The sequence below is a fragment of the Diadema antillarum genome, unplaced genomic scaffold (genome assembly GCF_040938485.1).
Source record: "Diadema antillarum isolate AM-2024a unplaced genomic scaffold, OU_Dant_1.0 seq00001840_RagTag, whole genome shotgun sequence".
In the NCBI taxonomy this organism is placed as follows: Eukaryota; Metazoa; Echinodermata; class Echinoidea; order Diadematoida; family Diadematidae; genus Diadema; species Diadema antillarum.
The window spans coordinates 75,722-99,841 of NW_027272512.1; the positions used below are offsets into that span (position 1 = coordinate 75,722).

Here is a 24,120-nt window from a genome sequence, read left to right on the forward strand (position 1 = left end):
ATTTCTTACTACAATGCGGCACTACAATGACAATAACTGGATTTTTGTCCATGATGGCTTTCCCATGAGGTGTGTCACATCCACACAATCTGTAACTTCCTCTGTAAACTGAATTAATTCATTCTTAAGCACTTATGATGGTATAACATCGCATTCTGTATCTTAAGTACTTTACAAAATACTGTCGACTAAAACCTTCAAGTGCCCTGATAAGAAATAAACCCCTAATACCCAGGTATGATGTAACACGGCACATTGATATATCATCATGACGCCTGGACCTGAAACCATTTGAATACACGAAAAGTAAGTTTTTCCCAAGTTTGCCTGTGAGAAGTTAAAAATGCAGAAAGCTACTTCCAACAGTGTAAACTTGTGAGTAACACAGAGATGCTACCACCTGGCTCGTCATTACTTCATCACAATCTCGGTGAGTGAGGGCGCCGAGATGTTCTTCTTGATCTTTCTCAGGCCCAGGTGGTCAGTGTCCTCGCTGGATGCCTCTATCAGGCGATGGCGGTGCAGCTTACGCTTCCACTGCATGGCTAGCGCCTTTGCCTCCTGTTCATCCGCGTCCGAATTTGGCTCTCCCCCATCACTGGACTGCAAGCCCTAGACGTCAGTGGCATGAAAAAAAAAGAAATAAAGGAAGCCAAATATTGTTAATCTATCAGCAGATGCACATATGAGATATCAATATTTCAGTCTCACTTGATGTGATATTGCTATGTCATTTCTGAAGGTATAATCTCCCATTCGACCACATAACCCAAACATGATGTATCACATTCCCAAGCAGAGCAGTCTGAAGAGTTGATGTGTACATATGAGCAATATCTAAGCACATTAACACACAGCAATTTTTCCATAAAGAAGACAAATACACTTATACATTATATCAATCAATTTCACACTGCCATTCGTTGAGAACTATCTGTTCCACAGTAATCTCCAATGAAGGGAAGGAGCAGAGTATCGTTAAGTTCATTCACCTTGACGCAGGCCGCCTCTGCTGCCTTCAGAGTCTTCACCACGGCACCCATGAGGTTCTCGGCGTTCTTCACCAGCATGGCGTTGGACGTGAGGTCATCTGGGGTCGCGGCCTTGACGCTGGCCAAGATGTTTAGCTGGGTGCTGAGGGACGGGATGTGCTGAGATTCGGCACGGAGTTCTTCCGCGAATCTGTCCATCACGTGGGTGACATATAAAGTTTGAGCTCATTGCAAAGGTAACATTCGTGAGTGAAATTGTTGTTTAACTGCCTTCAAGCTACGACAACTCATTCATCCCTAAAATTAAAATTTTTGATCTACCAAATAATGAATAAAGTGTGATATACTTTTCCTTTCAAGAATTTTTTAGGACGAATCCCTATAAAAGTACTATTAGATTGAATTAGGCAGTCTGAAAGAAGAGAAGCCATATTGAAAAACAACATAACAAAATAAAAATCTCCTGAGGGAAATAGGCTGCTTAACTCAACCCGAGTCCAATCAAAGTCTAATTCAGAGGGAATATCCACCTTGCTGGAACATAGTGACATGCATAAAAATCACATCATTTCAACAGACAGACACACACATCCATACACACAATGTTGAGACAATTCTATGGCATAAATCCTTTGCATACTTGAAACTTCAAGCACATTTAACTAATAGACAGCCATGAAGCCATTCTTCACTGCTCACCTGTGATCGACAGAGTTTTTCGCAATGATGTCAGCAAACTTGACGATGACGGCTCCATTAGCAGCGATGGCCTTGGCTGTGGAGATCAAATCCCTTTTGTCCTGTGGGATGAAGATAAAAAAGATAAAAAGTGCATCCAAATCAATATGTAAAATCCACACCAAAATAATTAAGTCCAAGAAAACATAAGTTTGACTGGATTTGATGAAAAAGACTATCAAATATAACATTTTTACAGATGGTCAATTAAGGTATAAATGGCACCAAGAGGAACCAGCCAGTTACTATCTTTACCTCAAATACCTGCTAAGTAGCAAAAAGCACAAGTCAGTTAAAACTATACTGTGTGCATAATACACACTTCATGTTTATATGCCGTTCAATTAGAGTTATGATACTTAACTCATAATACTTATTCTTTTACGTATCCTGTCTGTGAAATGTATATTCTATATGAAATTTTACGATGTATAATATTTGTATGTAATGTTACTATCTGTACGAGAATGAACACAACATTGCGACATCTAATCTTTCTTTGACATTTGTATCTCTGTCATTCATTCTTCAAAATATCATAATATTTGAAGTAAAAATGCATGAACAAAATTAAACTTAAATTGCATCGAATTGAAAGATGGCACTCGCTTACCTCAATACAGGAATGTCTGCGTGCATACTTGGCCAGAAGTCCCATCTGACCGGCCATGACCCTTGCCACCTTGATGATCTCATTCTTGTCCTCTTCCCAGCGGTCAGTCTCTTGCTGAAGAGCCAGGGCCGCGGCCTGAGTGACCAAGAGAGCATCACAATATTTTAACAGCAGACAGGGAACAATTGAACCCATACAGTACAACCACAGCTTTTCAGCTCATTATGCCTTTGATTTTACCAAAGGTGATGATACCATCAACATTTTGTATAGAAATAAATAATAGATACATCATGGCTCGACACTAACTTTTTTGTTTGGTGGCCCGATGGGGCCACCAAAATCCTAAATTTCAAATTTTTGGTGGCCCGAGAGAAAAATTTGGTATCCCCCCAAAAAAAAAACCAATAAAAAACATTAAAAGTCCTTTTTTTTATGAGTCAAATATTCAAGTTTATGATTGTGAGAATTAGAAGTTGGACATATCTACTCATAAATAAACTTCAACAAACTTGCAACACTCACTCTCAGGCACTCATTCAGTCCTTTTCATCCATCCTTTAAACAAATTTAACTGCTAATTTCCGGCGCAAAAAGTTACGAATTTATTGACATACTTTTCAAAAAATTTGCCCTTTTTTGAAATTTGGTGGCCCGACTTTCATTTTTGGTGGCCCCGGGCCACCGGGCCACCGTTAGTGTCGAGCCCTGGATACATGCTATGCACCATCACCTACGCTTGCAAAGAACTTTATGAGACGCACATTGCGTTCCATAATGAAACACATTCTGCAGTTAAACCTGTCTTAGTGGCCACCTGCTTATAGCGACCCACTGAAAAATCCCTTACACGAAATTGCTGTTCTATTTATAGACCCTTTATATAGTGGTCACATGCTTAACATGGCCAGCGGCCACTCATTTTCTATACCGTGGTGAATATCTAACTGTGTTTCCTTCGGGTGACCGCAATAGGCAGGTTGGCGACTGATATGCCTCCGCAATAATTCATGGTTCTCCTAATAGGTCTATAGTACAATGTCTTGACAATGTGTGATGACAGTTTCACACAATTGGCAAAATATTAAAATGACCGGTTTGACACAAATGTGCTGAATGTTCACTTTCCTAGAACTAGGTTCAATTGGATGAATGATTAAAATGTCAGAGTGCAGGTATTTGGGGAACTGATGATTTTTGCTTGACTTTTAATCCTTTTATAAGTTTATGCATTTAGTTTCAAGGTATTGAGAAAAAATATAATTTCAGTATCAAATGGGAAAATAGCATTATCTAAACCTGGCCTTTGACCTTTGACCTCAGAGTTCCAAAGAGAATCACTGTTAGGTTGAACATGCATAAATATGTAAGTTTCATGATGATACCTGAGTTACTTTTGAGATATGGAGGAAAAAGTGCAATTCAGCACTTTCACTTGACCTTTGACCTTTTGGCAAGAAACTTCCCACAGAATATATATTGGGTAATACATGTATACATCAAGTTAAAAAAAAAAAACCTTTAGGCATTGCATAAATATAAGGAAAGTAGTGATATTTTGAGGAGTTGACCTTGACCTTTGACCCCCTGACCTTTGACCCATGACCCCTAACTTCCCTAAATAATCACTGCCCATCGGTACAAGCATATATACTAAGTTCCATGAAGATACCTTGAACCATTTGCGAGATATGGAGAAAGATATGAAATTTCATTTTTTTTTTTCACAAAATAACCTGTGACCTTTGACCTTTGACCCTGTGACCCTAAAATCCACACAAAGTATTATCCCCCAAGGATATACCCTCATACCAAGTTTGATGTAAAACCACCACACAGTTCTTGAGATATCGACAAAAACAAAACGGGACGGACGGACGTACGGACGGACGGACGGACGGACGGACGGACGGACGGACGGACGACCCGAAAACATAATGCCTCTGGCCACTTCGTTGGCGGAGGCATAAAAATATTTCTTTTCTCATAATTCAACAGTCTCATACCTTAGTATGGACAACTGGTAATTTTTATTACATCTGAACATTCTGATACTGTACCTTCTTTCCTTTTTCTCTTTCTTCTCAGTGCATAGAGACATTTGAATGTGATGAGAGCTTTACAAATATTGTGAAATATTATCATCAAAGGATGAGTAAGCAAGAAATTGACACCACATCATGTCTGCAAAAGAGAAAAGCACTAGTTATAAGTAGTAAACCAGCTTGGTCAAAGCCTAGATGAAGATTGCACCTGTATATCATGACTTCTATTGCCACAGCAGACTTCGTGATCGATTGATTAAAATCGTTAAATATTGATGATATTGATAAAGTTGTGGTCTGTACTGACCGTGATTGAGTTAGAGTACTGGACTGAGCCACTCTCCGATACCCCATTGCTGTTGACCGACAGCAGGCTGGACGTACTCGCAGACTTCATCTTCAAGGACCTGGGCGTGCTGAGAAAGCAGATCGAGGTGGGTGCGTCACTTTTTGGTCCATTATAGTCAGCATTAATGCCAGTTTATATTTCTTTCCTTATTAATACTCAAAAGCGCTTATTCACAAAGTTTCAGATACAAGTACAAATTTTACACATGTCAGTTGACACATACCAATATACATTATATTCCAAAGGTTCACATTTTGCCATTTTACAATAAAGACCCTTGATAGCACTAGGATTTCAGGTCAATCAGAGGAACTACACCATACCGTGCCCTACAACTAGCCATCAATACATTATTAGCTAAGTCCTACCAATTCAGGACAATTACATAGCTACATCATAACAATGTTTTTAATTTGTGGAATATTCTTGCCGTGTGTCTTTGAAGTTGATAAAACTCATTATAAACCAAAATGACGTGCAACTTACTCTCCCAGTCCAAGATGTCTGCTCCTAAAAGGGCTGCAAAGTAAGATAGAACAATACAAAAGTAATGTTAGTTTGTGGATATCAATGACACAATAAATTATGGCCTTTACAGGGGAGAAGGTTTTGCGGCAAAAGGATGCTTAATACTCATTCATATGATTCCTAATATATTTTTGTCCTAACCACGGGTAGAGTCATGGGGGGGGGGGGATGATGATATTATTACCCCATCTAATTTGCATATGTGGTGGCAGTGACATCCCTGTTTCAAGGAACTATGTGAGTCTTTAATATTACTAAGTTTCTTGTGTGCCAGATTTCTAAAAGTGAATATTCTGCCACTCTGTTGGTCTGATTTTATTCTATTCCTGAAAGTCAACTTGACTATGAACCTGCATTTTACTTTGATACCAACTTTCTAATTTGATGACAGAACCTTGGAGTGTGACTCAATATTGGACTTCCTTTTTTGCTTAATCTACACTAGCTCAAATATGATATTAATGTGACGATATATGGATCCATCCACATACAAAAGAATTGTCGGACATGGAAGGAATACAATAGGATATTTCTCACACACTGTCAGATCAACAATGTATCAAGGGTGCAGTTAAATATTAGCATGTCTTCAATGATAAAAAAGACATTTTCAAGCTAAAGGTTATGATAAACAATTGCATGAGATATCAATACATTTGTAATTCAATTTTTCATTTGGTACTGTGAATTTGTGAGATGACAACCCCTCCTCCACCCCCCACCCCCCCCCAAAAAAAAGACAAATTACTGACAGCAGAATCTAAACTGAACTCACCCAGCTGTACCCAAGTCTGTCTCAGTCTGTGCTGATTTTTTCTTTGATGTCGCCACCTTCCGCTCACCAGCGTCCACCTGGTCATGGCTGCTGTGGAAGCTGTGATGAAGTGACCTCAGACGACCAGGAGACAGGTCATGAACGCTGGCACCTTGTTGCCTAGGCGACAAAACCCAGACAAAGAGATTTGAATTGGTCACTTGTCGTCATTCTGATTGGATAGACATGACTTGCATAAAAATTAAAATTGTTTTGAAATATCATTACCCCTATTAAAGGGACATTCCAGACGATTTTCATAATTTCACATCATGTAGTACATAAATCGACAACTCCATGTATAGATTTGTGGAATTTATTGTGTTTCTTGAGCAGAGAAACAACAGCTTGAAAAACCTTAAACAAATTACACTGAACAAGGGTGATGACATAGGAGGTTCACATATTTAAGAAATGTAGCAGTGTAATTCCATTACAATACCGCTTGCTTGCGAGTTTGACCTGTGTATAATCTATGCATGCCTTCTTCTTTTGTTCTGCTTCCTTGAGCCCCAACTCATGCATTCAAATGGTGACTCTGCCATGTCATCATCCTTGTTCATTGCAATTTGTATTAATTTTGAAAATATTTTTATTCTTCATCCCAATTATCACAAATTCTGAAACTCTGTCCTCAGTGTAACTAATTTATAGTTGTTCAAAAGTAAAAATCTGAAAATCATCCGGAGGTCTCCTTTAAGTGGGATGACTTGCATTATAGTAATAATACAGGTATATACACATGTATGACTTATATGGTGCCAAACCACTCTGTAGAGTGCTCAAGGTACATAAGTATTATCATTACCCCAGTCACTGGATAGGCCTACATTACTTCCAACCAGCACTGACAGCACTCACTATCCACTCCCTGGGACAAATTCCAGGCAGTCGTCATCTTACAGGAGTGCACATGCTGATCAAATATCATTCTCATCCTACCATGTACCCATTTTTACTCCCGAGTGGAGAGCAGCAATGTTGTCAAAGTGCCTTGCTGAAGGGCAAACATGTAGTGTAGGCCTTTATTGGGATCAGACCCACAAACCCAAACCACACTCATGTGATTCAGAGGCATGTGTTCTTATCAACTCATCTACAACACCTCCACATTTCCATTTAAGTGCCAATAACAGCATTATCCAACATTTGGAGACACATTTCAAAGACCAACTACCAATAGAAGACAGCACCCCACACTTTGCCATAAGAGGACTACAATATATTTAAGTACAACTACAGCTTGTGGAAGTGCTAATGACCATGGTACATCAAAAACAGATATGGTGCTAAGATAACACACAGCAAAGATTCTGAGGTTCCTCTAGTTGGGATACAAATTTATTTGTAGTCATGGCAGTCAGTCCCTGTGTTGCTGAACATGTAGGTCATAACAAGTAACGGTACTCCAGAAATAACATCTGTACAGACACATATTAGTCTTGAGATGGCAGACCTTGGAGACGCAGATGATGGTTCCACGATCCGCGGTGTGGTCATGTTGCGGATGGGTGTGGTCATCCCGGACGACATGTGATGAGGATGGTTGCCATGGAAATAGGGTGAGCCTCCTCCTGGTGGTGTCTGGATGACTGGAACACCTGGTGCACGAGATAAAACTTTCAAGTTCACTACAATATGACATATGACAGTCACGTGCATACACACACCAGTTACTGGATTGAATATCCACTCCCCATATTTCTGTGGAAAAGGAAAATACACTTCCAGAACAACAACAAAGATGCAAAACAAACAAGAACAGCAAAGGCTGGTATAAAACAGCCTTCTCCACATGGGGCCGTCAGCACTACTTACCAAAAGATGTGAGATGTAGGTTATTGTTTCCGCACTTGATGTGTACATTAGAATGTAAAAATAAATTGAACACTATGTAAGTATTGCAAACAACATGATGCATGCCATTTCATACAGCTGCAATAGCCTGCTCTTCACAAGCATCCATAAAAACTAGCAAGTCCTTTTTCTTCCACACATCATCTGGAAACATCATGATATTCACAGCCAAATGAATCTCCCAAGAATAACTTGTCACATGCAGTATTTTTATGAATACAGCATCGACACCATTCCTGGAGGTCCGCACACTCATGTGTAATATGGAAACTAAAACAGCTTCAGAAAATCTTCAGGGTTTTATTGTTGTTGTTGTTTGCTGCACTCCATGGTTTTACCCACTGTGTAACAACAGCTCCTCATTGAATGATGATATATCAATTGGTGAGAACACACACATACACACACACACACATGAACATTGTATACTCACCTTGTTGTGGCAAAGTCTGCAGCAGTCTCCACTGTTCAGGAGTGAGCTGTGGAATGGTGGGCGGGCTGAAGAAAGCGGGCTGGCCCATTCCAGCCATGTGGGGGGTGGGGAAGCTGGTGTTCAGGAGGGACGCATTGGCGCCGGGAGGAGTTGGTGACTTGTCTTGCAGCAGAGATCTCGTCATCTCTGTCACAAAAACACAGGACAAAATTTGTGAATTTTTGCATCTAAGTGATTTGGTTTGAAAAGGCAGCTTAAAAAAGGGGGACTATTTCACAAAAGCATTCCATAGATCTTGATAACATCTCATTGAAGTTTACATATTTTTGCATAAAACAAAACAAAACTGGTGTACACTTATCCTAGTTACTGACAAAGATTTGATTGATAGAAACCAGGGTATTAACTTATTTTTGAAGAATATTGAGTCAATAATTAATTGTGCAGGATTACTGTCACATTTTCAAACTCTACCTGCAGTAATGGTGGAAACAACAAAAACAGTTTAAGCAAATGGCAGCTACTACATTCCCAAGGGGTCTTGATAATGGCCATAGAGAATTACATACTTTCCCTCATGTCCTCATTTATTTTCAGCTTGTGACAGCAGCTCTAGGATCACAATGTGTAAATTGTGCTGAGGTGGGCTGATGTGAAGTTTCCATTACTTACTTCTTTCGGGATGAACATCTCTGGGCCCTGTTTTATGAAGAGTTATAATTCAATTGATTTATAGTTGATTTCTATCACAAGTCTATGGCAGCCTGTGTGGTAAGGGAATTTACAATCGATTACATCGTTTGATAAAACAGGGCCCAGATCAATTTATCTTACCTTGTTTGATGGCGAAGTCAACGCCCGGAAGACTGTTGATGGCAGAGATCAGGGCGTTGGTGTAACACGCCCACTCCCGCTTTTGATTCGTGACATCACTATTAGAACTTGCAGAGGAACCATCTGGAAAGAAGAGTTTTGATGTAACGATCGCATTGTAAATCTTCTTCCCACGTACAAATTGCACTCTGATTTCTGAGTGTGGTACATTGATAATTCTCCAAAGCCAAAGAAGAGACAATTTCTGAAAATCTCGTGTATTCCACTTGCCTCATTTTCATACACGTCATTCTCCTTGTTATAATCAACGGTACAGCATTCACCTGATAATCGGAAATTATTTTGGCGGGAACAATGGCTAAGTGTGACAAGATTCAACGTTACAAACTTTTTATGTGTCATTTTCATCACTTACAAACCACAAACCACTTCATCAGGACAAATTGTCTTGACTCTTCTATTTTCCCTCATTGATTTTACAAACAATAACTAAATCCACAGAAATATTTACAGGAAATTTTATTCCTTTATTAGAATGGTTGTTTTCTAATGAATTCTGGTTTCTAGGTGTCATAGCTTGTGTACAGGGAGCAGCAATCACCATATGCCACTGTGCCAGCGTGCTCATCCCCATAATAGTGTGCCCCACATATCAGTGGGCAAGTCAGGGACCCAGTTGAGAGGAAGATCGTCATCCTCTTTGTAAAATGGGCACCCTTGTGGGGATCAGCGAATTGCCTCCCAACGTGTGCTTGCTTGCTTGCTTGTGTGTGTGTGTGTGTGTGTGTGTGTGTGTGTGTGTGTGTGTGTGTGCATGTGTGTTTATGCATGTGAGTACATAAATATACATGTTTGCAATGCTATGTATATGGGATCTCTTGCTCATCTCACCTGCCATTTGCCTCATCTTCGAGAGCACACTAGGAGTGATCCTCGCCAGGGTGTCCACACACTCAAAGATGGTGTCCCTCTCGGGGAGGTTGGACACCCCCTGGAGCAGCATGGTACAGTCCTGTCTGATCTTGGTCACAGCCTGGCTGAGTCCATCGGCCTGTGCCTGGAACTCTTCCATGATCTGCTGCCTGGAAGGACCTGAAACACCATCACCACGAGGATAACTTGGTCAAGTTCATGAGGTACGTACTTACAAGGTATATACCATACAACAAGGACTGTTCACGCGCATTTTAATTTCGCAAATTTCGCGAGCGCCAAAATATGCACTGGATGCCAGTGGCAATTCGTGAAAATTTCATGCTGCCAAAAAGGCCATCGGCTCCAATTCACAACATTTTATAGCCCATCCAAGACCAGCATCAAATATCATCTCATCAAAGAGCCCTCTCTGCCATCTTACACTAGCCACATCTCATTCAATTTAGTTTGAATGACTTTGACTATCTGATAAGCACACTATGTAATACTCCCCAATGCAGCTCTCTGTCTTTGATTAAAACAACAACAAAAAAGGATATATTGACAGAAAACAAAATATAACAGAAGGAACATCTATCATTTACCATTCATAAATCCCTTCCACTAATGAAGACACATGCTAAGTATCTGGGAGGTAGTCTTACCCTGTGCTTGCCTGGCGGCAAGAGCTGCCCCGGTCAGCCGGTCAAGCGGTATCAGCATCTCAATCACCAGGCTGTCAATGAGACATTCCACTAGCTGAGTCTGACACACAAAGAGCATGACAATCTCGATGGTAAAAATCTCATAGATGTTGAAAAGTAATGAAGAATAAGAGCAACCACAAGGACCTTTAACCTGTTGAGGACAATTCCCGAGTAAACTCGGGCAGGTGTCTATGGGAAATGTGTGTTGTAGCAAAATCAAACCGTCCTCAACGGGTTAAAGACCATGATGTGGCTGAATTAGTCTACATATCTTCACTCTCATATGCACGTTACACTGAGAGAACAGGAACAGAACAGCAATAAGATCTAATCCTCTCAACTGGAAAGCTCTTACTAGGAAGCATTTTATAACCAACAGGAATCCTTCCCTCCTTAACACGTAACCATGAGATTGAAGAGTCTAGTTAGGGTATTATATAAATATCTAGTGCCATGATAAGTCTAACCTTGAGAGAAAAAGAGAAAAAAAAATACACCTTCTTTGCAAGCTAACCTGAAGGTTTTGATAATATAAGTATCGACTGAGAAGCCTGATATTGCAAAATTCATCTCTAAAATCCAATCGTGCGTAACAAGAGCAATGATATTGTACTCATACGTACTCATATGTGAGCTGTATGTAACTGCAGAAATTAACTTTCACATTTTGGAGCATTCAGCTGAAAGAAAAAACTTCCACTTGACATACCTTCACCAGCCATTCCCTGTGAAGCAAGCTGACCCTGTGCAGGCGGAACTCAACATCCGATGACATTTGACCCTGAGAGATGGTAACCATGGAGATGGCTGCTGTCGCTAGGGAATTGGTGGAGAGGTCCAGATCTTTCAGTGCCTGGGTCAGATTAATCTGCTTGCCTACGTCGAAGCACCTGCACAAGGGACGGGGGATGAGGAATAGTACATTTCTGTAAGTTACAGCTCACTTGCATGGTGACAAAATGTGAACGTAGAAACAGGGAGACTATCTAACCATATGAAAAAAAAATACATCAACAACAGATTCTTGTATGTTGCATTTCATGTATCTCAGTACAGGAAAACAATGTGCAAATCAGATAGGCTTTTATATTCACATGTCAGCACATAATATATCTGATTTTTCTGGCAGCCAACTGTGGAAGAGGAGAAACAAGGGAACAGTGCAATTATATTTCATACAGACAATATGATGACTTCTGCTTTTTCTCTTTACAAAAATTTCAGTTTTTGTTCTCACCCTATGATGGCCTTGTTGGACTGCTCTCTGAGTTCCTTTCCTTTGACATTTAACCTCCTGACCTCTTCCAGCATGGGAGCCTCTTGACCCGACCTCATGGCCTCCGCCATGGCGTCAAAGTCCGGCGACCTCTGACCCAGCACCACGCGGTCGAAGGTGGCCAGGAGCTCCAGGCCACTCACTGCCCAGTCCAGGTTGAGGTATTCTAACCTGTCCAGCAGTGATCGGTCACCTGGAAAGGGTGAACATTCACAAGTATATTTACCTTTTTTTGTTAGTTATTGTTCTTTTGTTGAGTGTAGACGTGAAGATCTTGATATGAATACATGACAACAAAGCCAATTACAATAGTAGGAAGAAAACATTGCTGAGTATGCACTTGCTCAATGAAAATATATCACTTGGATCACTCTTCGCCTTCTGAGGCAAGACAATGTCCTTTCTATCAAAATTACAACCGAAAGAGTGCGTAGTGCCATTGCATTATTGGCTACACTTTTTTCAAATTTGCTCTTACACCTTTTCAATGCAACTCGCGTTTTATGATGCCAGTATATAAATTTGCAAAATCAAATCAATTATTTTCAGCTGACATTGGATGAAGTGGTATGAACTCCATGCTAATCAAGCATTTTGCCACTTGAACTGATAGCTAGCATCCCAACAGCATCTTTGTAAACTCTGCAATGCTTGTCAGTACACATCATACTATCTCATACAATAAATTTTACTGCAACTAGTTATTGCTGCCAATTTCTTGATGTGGATGCTGAAAGTAAAACTTGTCATGTCAACACACATTAGAGTGTCATGATGCATTTTCCGTTTGAATCACAACTTACCAGCATCTATGAGAATTCCGCTGCCCAGAGAATGCAGGGCACTTGTGAGTTTTGTCCAATCAGAAGCCTTGCTCTGGATCTGTTGAATATGCATGAGATGGGTGGGCGTATCCTCCCCTTCCAGGGTTTGAAGGATTTCCTTCAAGCCAATGGCCACACTGATCAGGTTTGTGATGTTGCCTTTCAGAGTTGCTACATGATCCAGCTGTTGTATTGTTTTTTTTTTTCAAAATAGATAAAATGCAATTTCATTCAATACACACTGGAGACAGCTGTTTTCACCTTACTGCCATAAAAGATTCTATGAATCAAAGTCTTAACTGCAGAATGCGAACCCTCTAAGAATTCTGATATATTGACACCATCTATATGCTGAGTTTTCGGGATGTATCTTGTGTCGCTGAATAAAAGTGCAATATGTGAGAAACCGTCTGATTTGCTTTGAATGACTGATTTAATGCTCATTACTGTATATCTTTCATTATGTGGACAAGTAAAATTCTATGTGACACTATGTTGCCAATGAAATAAGCTTGAAAACAGTAATATCAAATTGAAACATGTTAGACCAGCAATTCCATGAGTAATATACTTACAAACATTGATTCAAAATGCACATACATATGCCAGGGCTAAACAACTCCCTAAGGTCTTGTGTCTTCTCTATCATAAAGTAATTCTGAGCATATAATGTCTCCCTAAAGTTGGATTATAGTTAAATATTTACATACACACAGACACACAAAATACCTATGCATACACACATACATACACTCACAACTGTCACACATACATATATGTCACAATATCAAAGTACTCTGACCTCTGATTGTAGCTTTGTCATGTCTGATGTTTTGGAGGCGTGGCTGGCCTTCCCGCTTAGCTCCATCCACCAACCAATCAAATCACGGAGCTCTTTCACCAGTTCCGTCATGTGACCATTCCACTTCTCCGCCCTGATTACGGCGTCTGCCTTGTCACTGTCATCGCCATGGAGACTCTTGTCAAACTGATCGATGAGGTCACAGGTCAACTGCTGAAGACTCATGACCTTGGATTCGATAGATCTGAAACAAGCAAAGAAAAATAAAGGGGTGGGAAAGACAAACAATGGTGTAAGTCTCTTACCTGTGGTTGAAATTAATTTTTTTTCTTTCTTTGCCGGTATGAGTGCATACAGGTGGGAAAAGTTAGGACAATGAACCAGTTACTGTAAAGGTGGATATTTTCGCGCTACTCATTTTTCACAATCAGTGCGGTACGAAAATTTTTGTGTATTTCATATTCTGCAGAATCAAGACATCAACTGAGGGAAGATATGGGGAGCAAAAATATTCACGTGCTTTTATTTTCGTGCTAGTTTCGAGTTGCGCGAAATGTGCAAAAATTTCAACACCGCAAAAATTTCCACTTTTACAGTAACTTCATCTTGTAAAAGGAAGATGTGCCAAGCATCCAATATCATAGCCTGGGACTGGGGTCAACATACATTTGAGATATCTCATGGTACTGGCAATGACTGCTGGGACCACTGTGAAGCGAGCAGTGGAAAAGGCTTCGAACACTTGGACTGACAGGTCCTGAATTCAAATCCTGCACTTGACAAGATGGATACCTGACAAAGCTGGGGTGACTTTACATTGGCAGAGCCCGCTGGAAGAGCAGCTAGTGCTCACACTTAGAGTCATCTTGGATAAAATAAGATAGTATCATTATCATAGCCACCTAGCAAATTGACCTTGTTTTTTTTTTTTTGGGGGGGGGGAGGAAAGATCAAACTGTCTTAAGGGCTAACACATACATTGTATATCTGGTACACAACGCACTTGGAAATACACTGGTCCACATTGCTGATAAGCAATTATAGTATCTAGTACTGCATGCATTAATACTTTATCTCTTTTGCTTAGGATTAGTGTCACACACTGGCAAGCTAAAGTAGCTGTGGTACCTCCTCGAAAGGAGAAGAGGGGAAATTGACATGAACTCACCCAATTTTGGAGGCGTCAAGCTTCAACTTTTTCATCCTTTGAATGAGCGGAGGATAGCAATCCACTTTGTGCTTTGTCTCTTCGCAGTATGACTTGACTTGGTCGCGCTGTTTGGCGAACAGTGCCCTCACCAGCTCATTCATGGGATAGGCCATTTCCAGCTTCTGAATCATATCTGTTTCGGGGAAGAAAATTAGAAAACAACAAAAGCAGTGACAGCAACACCAACTCATTGATTATTGTCCAAATACTACAATATTGGCACCTATTCTGATAGCAGCATGCTTATTCAAAAGTCACTGGTAAATAAGTGAAGAATTTTCAACCTGGGGGGCATTTCATAATGCATTATGTCCGACAAACTTGCCGGACAAATTTGCTGTCAGCCAATCAGATGCAAGGATTTCAGTAGCTTTTAACAATTTGTCAGACAAAATATCTGAAAAAAAAGCTTCATGAAATCCTCCCCCCCCCCCCCTCGTGAGCATACTAGGCAATGTCATTTTGTCAGACTAAGGCAAAATGGGCAAAATAATCACTTATTTCACAAAGACAAAGTTTACTTCATTAACAGACTATAAGATGTAATTCATTATTGCAGATTACAAGTAACCTTTCACAAGATGACTACACCAAGCCAAACAAAACAGATTCAGTAAATATAGGGAGTGAAAAAATCATAATGTATGAGTTGCACAGTCAACATAAATGGGACGTAAAACTCTAAGAAAGCATGTTAAAAGGAGCCAAGCAAACTACCTCGGGTAATCTTTTTGGGTGGAAGAGGTTTTGAGTTACGACCCAGATGAATGGGAGAGCGTTCAAGAAGCCCCTTGGTCTGGTGTAAGTGGGATGCGGCCAGTGGGGTGGATACGGCATTACCATGGAGATGAAAGGAAGGTGTGGACTCCAGGAAAGAGAGATGTTTGACTGACTTGCTGAGGTAGTCCTCATCACTGGGGTCCAGTCGAGATCTGGGCTTCGTAGAGATGGGTTTGACTGGGGACAGTTCTGGCGCAGCTTCCACCAGTAATTCTGACCCAGGGAAGGAAGATGGAGAGAGAGAAAGAAGGAACCTATTTGATGATGCAGTCATAAATCTTACTTAAGTGCTATGATGAGTCTCAATCCAATCACTCATGCTCCTGTGGGAGATCTTTTTATTGCATTTTATATCATATATATTTTTTCAAACTACTGCTACCTGAAGCGGAGATATCATGATGCAGTGATCTAGTTTTTTCGTTTGTTTCTTTCATTAGCCCCTATGGAATGGTGCATGAAGCTCATTGAAGCCTTGTTATGGTGAGACAGCTACACGTTATTGAGACAGCATCAATTAATTACTAACACACCTGCACTCTTGTACAGGCAGTAAACCATGCTGTGCAAGAAACTCTTTGTCTAGAGAATTCCACCAGTAGCTGCCAAGCAATAACAAAATACTCAGAGCTAAATTTTGGCTGACCTTTCTTCTTGCTTTTTTTGTGTGAAATTTAAACACTTCTTGAATCTCAAGTCATGCTTACAGAATCTCTTTACCAATATCACTATGAGTCAACCAGCTACTATGACTGTGCACATGGATAGCTGAAAGATAGGTCTGTCTGTGAAGACACATCCTGCATTCATTTCTCCAGGCGTACGGCAAAACCTTTACCTTTTATCAGCATAAGACTGAGTGCTATTATGAAAGAGTCATCACTGCCATGACACCAAGTGATGGTATTATGAGGTACCCCCTAAATATGCTTGAGGATTCTCTAAACTTCCAAAGGCAACTGCTGTTGTAAAGTTAAATCCTAATTTCACTAAAATCTTGCCTATCAGTTGGTTCCCATTCTGCTGTGTTATTCTGACGTTTGTTTTACTCTATATGGTTACAGTGACTTCATAACAAGGCTGATTTCATAATGAGGCAGGAATCATTGCTCACCCTCTATGTCTGCAGTATCTTCAACTACTGCACCACGCCCCCTTGCACTGCGCCCAGCTAGTCTCAGTGGACTGAGGATACTGGGCTGATTGGCCGGGTCAAGACCCTGGTGGAGGTTGTGGATGCACTGGAGGAGGTGACGGGCGTGGTCGAGGAGGGCGGAAATGGCCCTCTTGTTGCGGATGGTGCCCACCACGTAGTGAGCTCCGTTCTTGACGAGCGGGATGGCTGTTTGGAGTGTAAGTGAGAGTGAAGAAATGTCATATGTGCGATGAGAATCATCTTCAAAGCTGTGTAGCTCCACACGACAAGTCTTTCTAACCTTACACCAGTTTGTATGAAGTTAGCAATTCATTGATTGAGAATCAAAAGGGCATTAATGCAGATGATTGTTCATGGAGTTAACGATGTTTTGGTCTTAACCAATGGAAAGACATTGCACGACCATATGCCACATTACATTTTCTTCTCTTTTGTTATGATCGATTGATAGGTCGTCAAACATGGCATCATTTGACACGACAATGTGACAACCTCATGTAACATAGCATTATGTTTTGCAAATAAACCTAACATACTTAGAACATGTGTGGCATTCAGGAGAAGGTACATGAATGACTAAGTAGCCAGTGTCTGACATAAAAATTCTTAACTTTGAAGTTCATGACCAGTATGTACATGCAAGCCTGCAATGTGATGTACACCTTCTCCATGCAAAGAGGAACATCACTCTCCTACTCTTACGGGCAACAGCGAAAACATCTCTGCATCTATTGGCTTAACCAACCGTGGCTTGCAAGCCTTAGTTAAACTCCACGGCAGAGACAGCCAGCATTGATATAATCATTTCATTTCATGTGCTGGTACGACTGATACCAACATCAATGTTTCCATGAATGCATGCTTCACTTTCACATCGAATAACCTCATCCTTTATCCTACCCGTAATTCAATGAGACTTCTGTAACTGCTTTGTTTCATTTGATGAACTGGTATGTACTCAATAGAGTAACAAAGTGTGACAACATAGCATACAAATAGTGAATGGTTACAAGTGCGATGGTACAAGATTTCGCACTCTGTAAAAGATGAGGCACACTTTTACTTTTGAACTCAGCTTTGCCTCATTGAATATAGTGCCTCTATCTTTCACCTCAATGGTACTTCAACTGAATGTCATGTGATGGGCAATCAACCAATCCGATAGCTACATTCTTTTTAGGTGTTGCATAATCATTCATAACTGTGGAAACTGGTTCTAAACAACCTTATATACACCCGAAACCTGTGAACAGAAGAGATGCTAGTCATGCTTGAACAGAAGACTGTAACATCATCACTTTTGTACTCTATTCAACTGATACATGAAGTGTTGTTCCCTGAATGGCATTATAGTGCTAAGCCCAGAACCCAAGACACCAACCAGTCTGTAACCAACAGACCAAAACACCTCCACCAGGTGAATATCAGCTCACCATTCTCCACCTGCCCAATGAAGACTTGCAGCCCATTCCTGTAGACAGCATCACTGCTCTTGTTCTGGTGTTGCCTAGCAACGTGCAGCAGCCTCTTGCATCGACCCAGGATGTGATTGGCAGCCTCCGACAGCAGGTCAGGGTCGTTGATCAGGCTGGCCTGGCGACACTCCTCAATGTCGTCCTCCAGACACGATTCTGGAAAAATGGGAAAGAGAAAACTCATCATGGATTTAATCTTCAGAACTCCCCTGAAAACAATCCAGCTGAATGCAAGGCCACCTCTCTCAATAAGCTGTGGAATATTGAACAGAGAACTTGACAAAAATAAGGCAAGCACAATAACATAAATTACAGGCAATAGCATTTGTACAAAATGCCCTTTGACACAGGGTACTGGTATTCTGTATTATAGGCAAGTTAACACTAACTTCAAAGAACACATTTGTAAAATCTCATTAGCATATTTCCATACACTCTTTTGCCTGGTTTATGCATGTACTACACTAATTCTTTGTTCGTTTGTTTCCTTGGGTACTTAACTTCCTTCAGTCAGTACAAACTTATGCAAATGCTAACAGATTCTGATAAACAGTGACACAATAATCGTTCTTGTGTTCTTTGCAACACAATATTGAGAGTGAATAATATGGTTGCCTTAAATTTAAAAAAAAGAAGAAATAAAGTTGTGCCTAACCTGATACTTCTATAAACTTGTGGGAATCGATGAGGCTGTCCACCACATCCAGAAGCTGATTCACAGAGCTGTGCCACTCCCTGCGAACCAACTTCAGATGCTGCATGGCACCCTTGTTGGAAAGATTCTGCCGCACCGCAAGGCATGATGGGAAGGCATCGGAATCCAGCTCCTCCATGTTGGCCATGATGCCCAATACCTCCTGGCCCCCTAATACAGAGAGGAAAATCATGGAAAACTGGCAAATGTATGGTCAACCTGTTTTATCAAGTGTTTCAGTCCAGTGGATTGCCCACCATGATTTCAATCAGAGGCTCCAGGGTTCAAACCTTGCCACAGCATTCCTGTCCTTTGATAGGCAAGAAACCTTATTCACAATGCCCTTCTACAGCTTAGTGTTCACATGGGGACCTGTATGAAGCTGGACAATTTTGTGAATGGACTCAGCTTGTGCATGCGGTGAAAATGTCAGTCTTGGTTTGATAGACATTACCCTTTCAGAGGTGCAATATAACACTTGACATCCCTGTAGGATTTACATTCCCCCCCCCCCCCCAAAAAAAAAAAAAAAAAAATCATCTGAATAGAAAATTTACATAACTGAAGAGACTGTTAAGTTTTATACTACAACAATAGATAAGGCAATATCTGTCATATATCATGGTCCTCATAAATGCACATCATTTCATTCTAGTCCTGTTGGCAGTTAAATTCTTGAATTATATTACCTGATGTGACATCACTACTCGAAATGTGACAATGTCGATCTTCACTGCATTAATCACATGATTGCATTATGACCAATCACCGACCAGTATTTATGCAGACCATTTTATGAAGGAGAGACATGATGTATGGAGTGACTTCTACTATTACCATCCTCAATATTGCCTTTACACTCATCTAATAGAGACTCATCAACTTCTGTCATGGGCTTAAGATGGAAATCAATCATATCGGATATCAGTCATAACACCAAGACAAACAAGAATATAACTTGAAAATCAGAATTGTTCACTTCTTTCAAACTCGTTCCCTAAATCTTTTAGAACAGTTTGACATAAATGAGTAAAAAACATGCTACCGTATGTTGACTACAAAAAAAACTAGAAATGTCGCTACAGCGACTGGTTATACCCCCACCAAACAACATTTCATAAGCTTTGGTCAAAACAACATTTCATAAGCTTTGGTCAAAAAACTGAGGAAGTAGTTAAATCCGCAAGATCTTTCCTTGATCTTCTGCCATTAATATGCCGTTACTATGGCAACGTACTTTCGGGTACTGTCGAAAAATGCGTCTTGCACATCTACAACCAAAGGCACACATCTGTACCAAGTTTCATGGAAATTGGGCAAAAACTGAGGAAGTAGTTTGCAACACAAAATTTTCCATCATTTTGGCTCATAATATGTGAGCTGTTACCATGGCAACATACTTTTTGTCATTGTCAAGAAATGTGTCATGCTGACCTATATCCTAAGACAAACATTCAATATGAATTCCATGAGAATTGGAAGAACACTGATGAAGCAGTTTTGCCATGAAGCATTTTGCCCTATATTTTACCAATAACATGCCGTTACCATGGCAACGCACTTTTTGCCACTGCGGAAATATGTGTCTTGCACATTAACATATTCAGATGAACATCTGTACCTAATTTCATAAAAATTGATCAAAAACTGTGGGAGGAGTTCGCGACGCAAGATTTGTACCCGTTTTGCCCATAATATGCCGTTACCATGGCAACGTACTTTTGGGTACTGTCAAAAAATACGTCTTGCACATCTACAACCCAAGGCACACATCTGTGCCAAGTTTTATGAGAATCGGTTGAAAACTGAGGAAGTAGTTCACGACGCAAGATTTGCAACGGACCGACCGCCCGACCGACCGCCCGACCGCCCGACCGCCCGATCGCCCGCCCGACCGCCCACCCGACCGCCCGCTGATTCCTATATACCCCCTTCAAACTTCGTTTGGCGGGGGTATAAAAAAGTTGTAACCTGTTATCATAGATGGAGAGGAAGCAAATTCAGATGGAATAATTGTCCTCTTGTGGGAATGAAAAAAAAAAAATCTGTGTGATTGTCAGTCGAAGGCTACTGCAATCGTCAGTGATTGAAGATGACACTGCTTACTGTCCATTGAGTCTATGCTGACAACCTACTTTTGGTCATCACATATATAGAAAAGACAGCAACTGCACACCAAAATGCATGGTAAACTCACGATTGCGGTCGATACAGCTGGCTGCAATGAAAGCTGCCAATTGAAGGACTCTATCTGAATGATCATGGAAGTCATCATCAAGGGGCTGGAGCAGCTTGGTGCATAACTCTTCTTTAATTGGCCCTTTCTCCTGATATAAGCAACAGGAAATGCACATAGAAAGCATATTTAATCTATTCAAGTTACACATTCAAATCAGGAACACTGATATATAAATGGGCTTTTAGTACAAGCTCAGTAGAATATACCTTACAACAGTTGTTGTACTGGACAAAAAAACTGGCTTCATGTAAAATATTGATCTTTCATGCCACTCAATTTAACAAAACTTTCCTCTAAACTATCAAATGTTGATCATGAAATGATCTGCAATTTACACCTTAATCCATTCACTAATATTTGTCTACTCTACATTCTATAAAACAGTCCATAACTCAAAATGTGCCATTCTCAAAATCCTTAGACCAGGCTGTTCATGCATTGTCACTGTCATGTTTGACCAAGAAGAACAAGATTTGATAAAAGCAGCCTAATTCACAGCAAACATCACATTGCCTGTATGTTCTGACATCATTAGGTCCTAATGTGACTACCTTAATGGTCTCTCACAGGTCAAATATGTAGTAGCAATAAATGATACTTCAGTTTCAATGAAATTATATATTTTCAGAAACCCTGAAGAGTACTACAAAATTAGAAAATACAAAATACATATGTCTCAAGGTTCTTATTTCTTACAGTAAAGAATAAAAATTAGTATGTTGATCCACAGTCTCAATGTAAGAAGAGGTTTGGATATCTTCACCCTTTATTCTTGAAATTGTATGTCTTGGAGTCTTTGCCTCTAACCTCACAGCAAAGAAATTGACCTTGTGTCCTTCGTGAAACTCAACAGAAAATATCCTGTTGTTCTTACCTTTAATCTTACAGTAGCAGTCTTGACAAGCCTGTCCATGGGTTCCGTTGTTTCCGTGAAGACATCCACAATCTGGTGGGTGATGCTGCTCTTCACAAGACTTTCCAGGGTCAAAAGGTCACGGGCCAGCTCCTCACACAATGCGCCGAAGTCCGCCAACAGTTGGCTGTAGGACGCATTGTCTTCCATGGCTGTGTGGGTCTTTGTGACATCAGAACGGAGCTGCAGTATCTGTTGATTGTAATTAGTGAGATTATGAAGGGGAACACTTTACTTCTATGTCAGTTCTCCACCTATAATGATCCACAAAATAAGAATTACCACACACATATTTGATTCATGGGTGGCTTCCCTGGCCAAAATGATGCAACTAGGTGGAAATTGTCCTGGTTGAGTAAATGATAGCAACAATTATTTCCTATCCATTTTACTAACGTATATTCATGTGGGTCTAGAAGATTGGTGATGATCAAACTTGGTAGTATTCCACATCACAGTCATAGTCTATACACCAATTTGCCTCTCATGAAATGGGTCGATCTGCATGAAATTTTGGGGAATTGCTACTGGCATTCAATGCATATTTTGCAGAAGAGTTTTCGCGTGCAATTTAACTTCGTGAAATTCATGAAATTAGAATATACATGAACACTTCTGGTTTTACAGTGCCCTTCACATCAAGTAGTAGCTAGCTCGTTTTGAAAGATAGAGACTCCATGCTTATGAAATACTCCTTACATGTTTACACTCAGCAATTATATCATCTTTGATAGACTCCCTGGAGGCCGCTGCCACGCTCATCCCATGCCGAACAGTCTGCTCCAGGATGCCCTCAAAGTCCCCGCCAAGTTTTATCCGGTGGTCAGGAGACAGCATCTCAATCAACTAGGGTGTCACAGAAAATCATTGCATGAATATGTCGTGATATTTCCGAGTATGAAATTTTCCCTTTAAATCTGTGTACGTAATTCAATTTCAAATACCAAGACCAAGTTTGACATACTGCATCAGATATGACCCAACATTTAACGGTACATCAGAAGAGAACATGAAATTTATGACTTTACGTCAAGAATCAAGTGATCAGTTCTTTGCAAGAAATATCAGTCATGTTACTGCATCTGCTCATTTAAGATGCCCAAATGATATGTGGTTGAATAATATACTGATATTTCCTTGATTCTATGCAGCAATAGAGGAGAAGGGGGAGGGGGGAGGGGGAGGGGGAGGGGGAGGAGGAGGGGAAGGAGGAGAGGAGGGAGGAGGAGGAGGAGGAGGAGGAGGAGGGGGGGAGGAGGAGGAGGAGGAGGAGGAGGGAGGGAGGAGGAGGAGGAGGAGGAGGAGGAGGAGAAGGAAGAGGAGGAGGAGGAGGAGGAGGAGAGGAGGAGGAGAGGAGGAGGAGGAAGAGGAGGAAGAGGAGGAGGAGGAGGAGGAGGAGGAGGAGGAGGAGGAGGAGAGGAGAAGGAGGAGGAGAGGAGGAGGAGGGGGAGGAGGAGGAGGAGGAGGAGGAGGAGGAGGGGGAGGGGGAGGAGGAGGAGGAAGAGGAGGGAGGAGGAGAAGGGGGAAGAGGAAGAAGAGGAGGCAGAGGAGGGGGAAGAGAAATATAAACTCTACTCTAAAAGGCTGTATGACCCTTTTTCTTCTGAAAATCAATACAGAATTCCCCATCCCCAACACACACATACCGTTTCAATGCTGTGGGCAAAGAGGCCTGGCTTCTCCGCAGGGATGCTCTGGGTATCTGACACCTGGACTGTGTGCTGGTCCACTGCCTCCAGGATTAGACTCACTGCATCACTGACCTGCTTGCAGGTGTAGTCCCTACTGGCCTGGTTTCAATGATGGAATGTTATCAAATGTAGGTTTTTTACTTTCAAGGGAGTGCACCATATTTTCCTCATCTTTTTACACATGTCACATACTAATCAATTTATGCCAATTGTAAAGTAAGGTAATGCATGGCTG

The 24,120-nt window shown here is 40.9% G+C and overlaps 1 protein-coding gene across 1 annotated transcript in view; it reads right to left on the reverse strand.

Annotated features, from left to right (window-relative positions):
• Positions 1-205: 205 nt before the first annotated feature.
• Positions 206-24,120, reverse strand: part of LOC139712673 (uncharacterized) — a 32,407-nt gene continuing 8,492 nt past the window's right edge. The window contains exons 6-29 of the mRNA XM_071624476.1: positions 23,841-23,984; positions 22,894-23,040; positions 22,156-22,386; positions 21,240-21,369; positions 19,004-19,213; positions 18,307-18,504; positions 16,832-17,059; positions 15,655-15,930; positions 14,896-15,070; positions 13,728-13,971; positions 12,905-13,109; positions 12,063-12,294; positions 11,535-11,715; positions 10,784-10,883; positions 10,095-10,295; positions 9,204-9,326; positions 8,370-8,555; positions 7,536-7,680; positions 6,041-6,199; positions 4,696-4,804; positions 2,344-2,478; positions 1,692-1,792; positions 993-1,182; positions 206-612 (exon numbers count right to left, since the gene is read on the reverse strand). Of these exons, the coding sequence (XP_071480577.1) occupies positions 412-612; positions 993-1,182; positions 1,692-1,792; positions 2,344-2,478; positions 4,696-4,804; positions 6,041-6,199; positions 7,536-7,680; positions 8,370-8,555; positions 9,204-9,326; positions 10,095-10,295; positions 10,784-10,883; positions 11,535-11,715; positions 12,063-12,294; positions 12,905-13,109; positions 13,728-13,971; positions 14,896-15,070; positions 15,655-15,930; positions 16,832-17,059; positions 18,307-18,504; positions 19,004-19,213; positions 21,240-21,369; positions 22,156-22,386; positions 22,894-23,040; positions 23,841-23,984 (4,251 nt within the window). The 3' untranslated portion in view covers positions 206-411. The remainder of the gene's footprint in view (positions 613-992; positions 1,183-1,691; positions 1,793-2,343; positions 2,479-4,695; positions 4,805-6,040; positions 6,200-7,535; positions 7,681-8,369; positions 8,556-9,203; positions 9,327-10,094; positions 10,296-10,783; positions 10,884-11,534; positions 11,716-12,062; positions 12,295-12,904; positions 13,110-13,727; positions 13,972-14,895; positions 15,071-15,654; positions 15,931-16,831; positions 17,060-18,306; positions 18,505-19,003; positions 19,214-21,239; positions 21,370-22,155; positions 22,387-22,893; positions 23,041-23,840; positions 23,985-24,120) is intronic.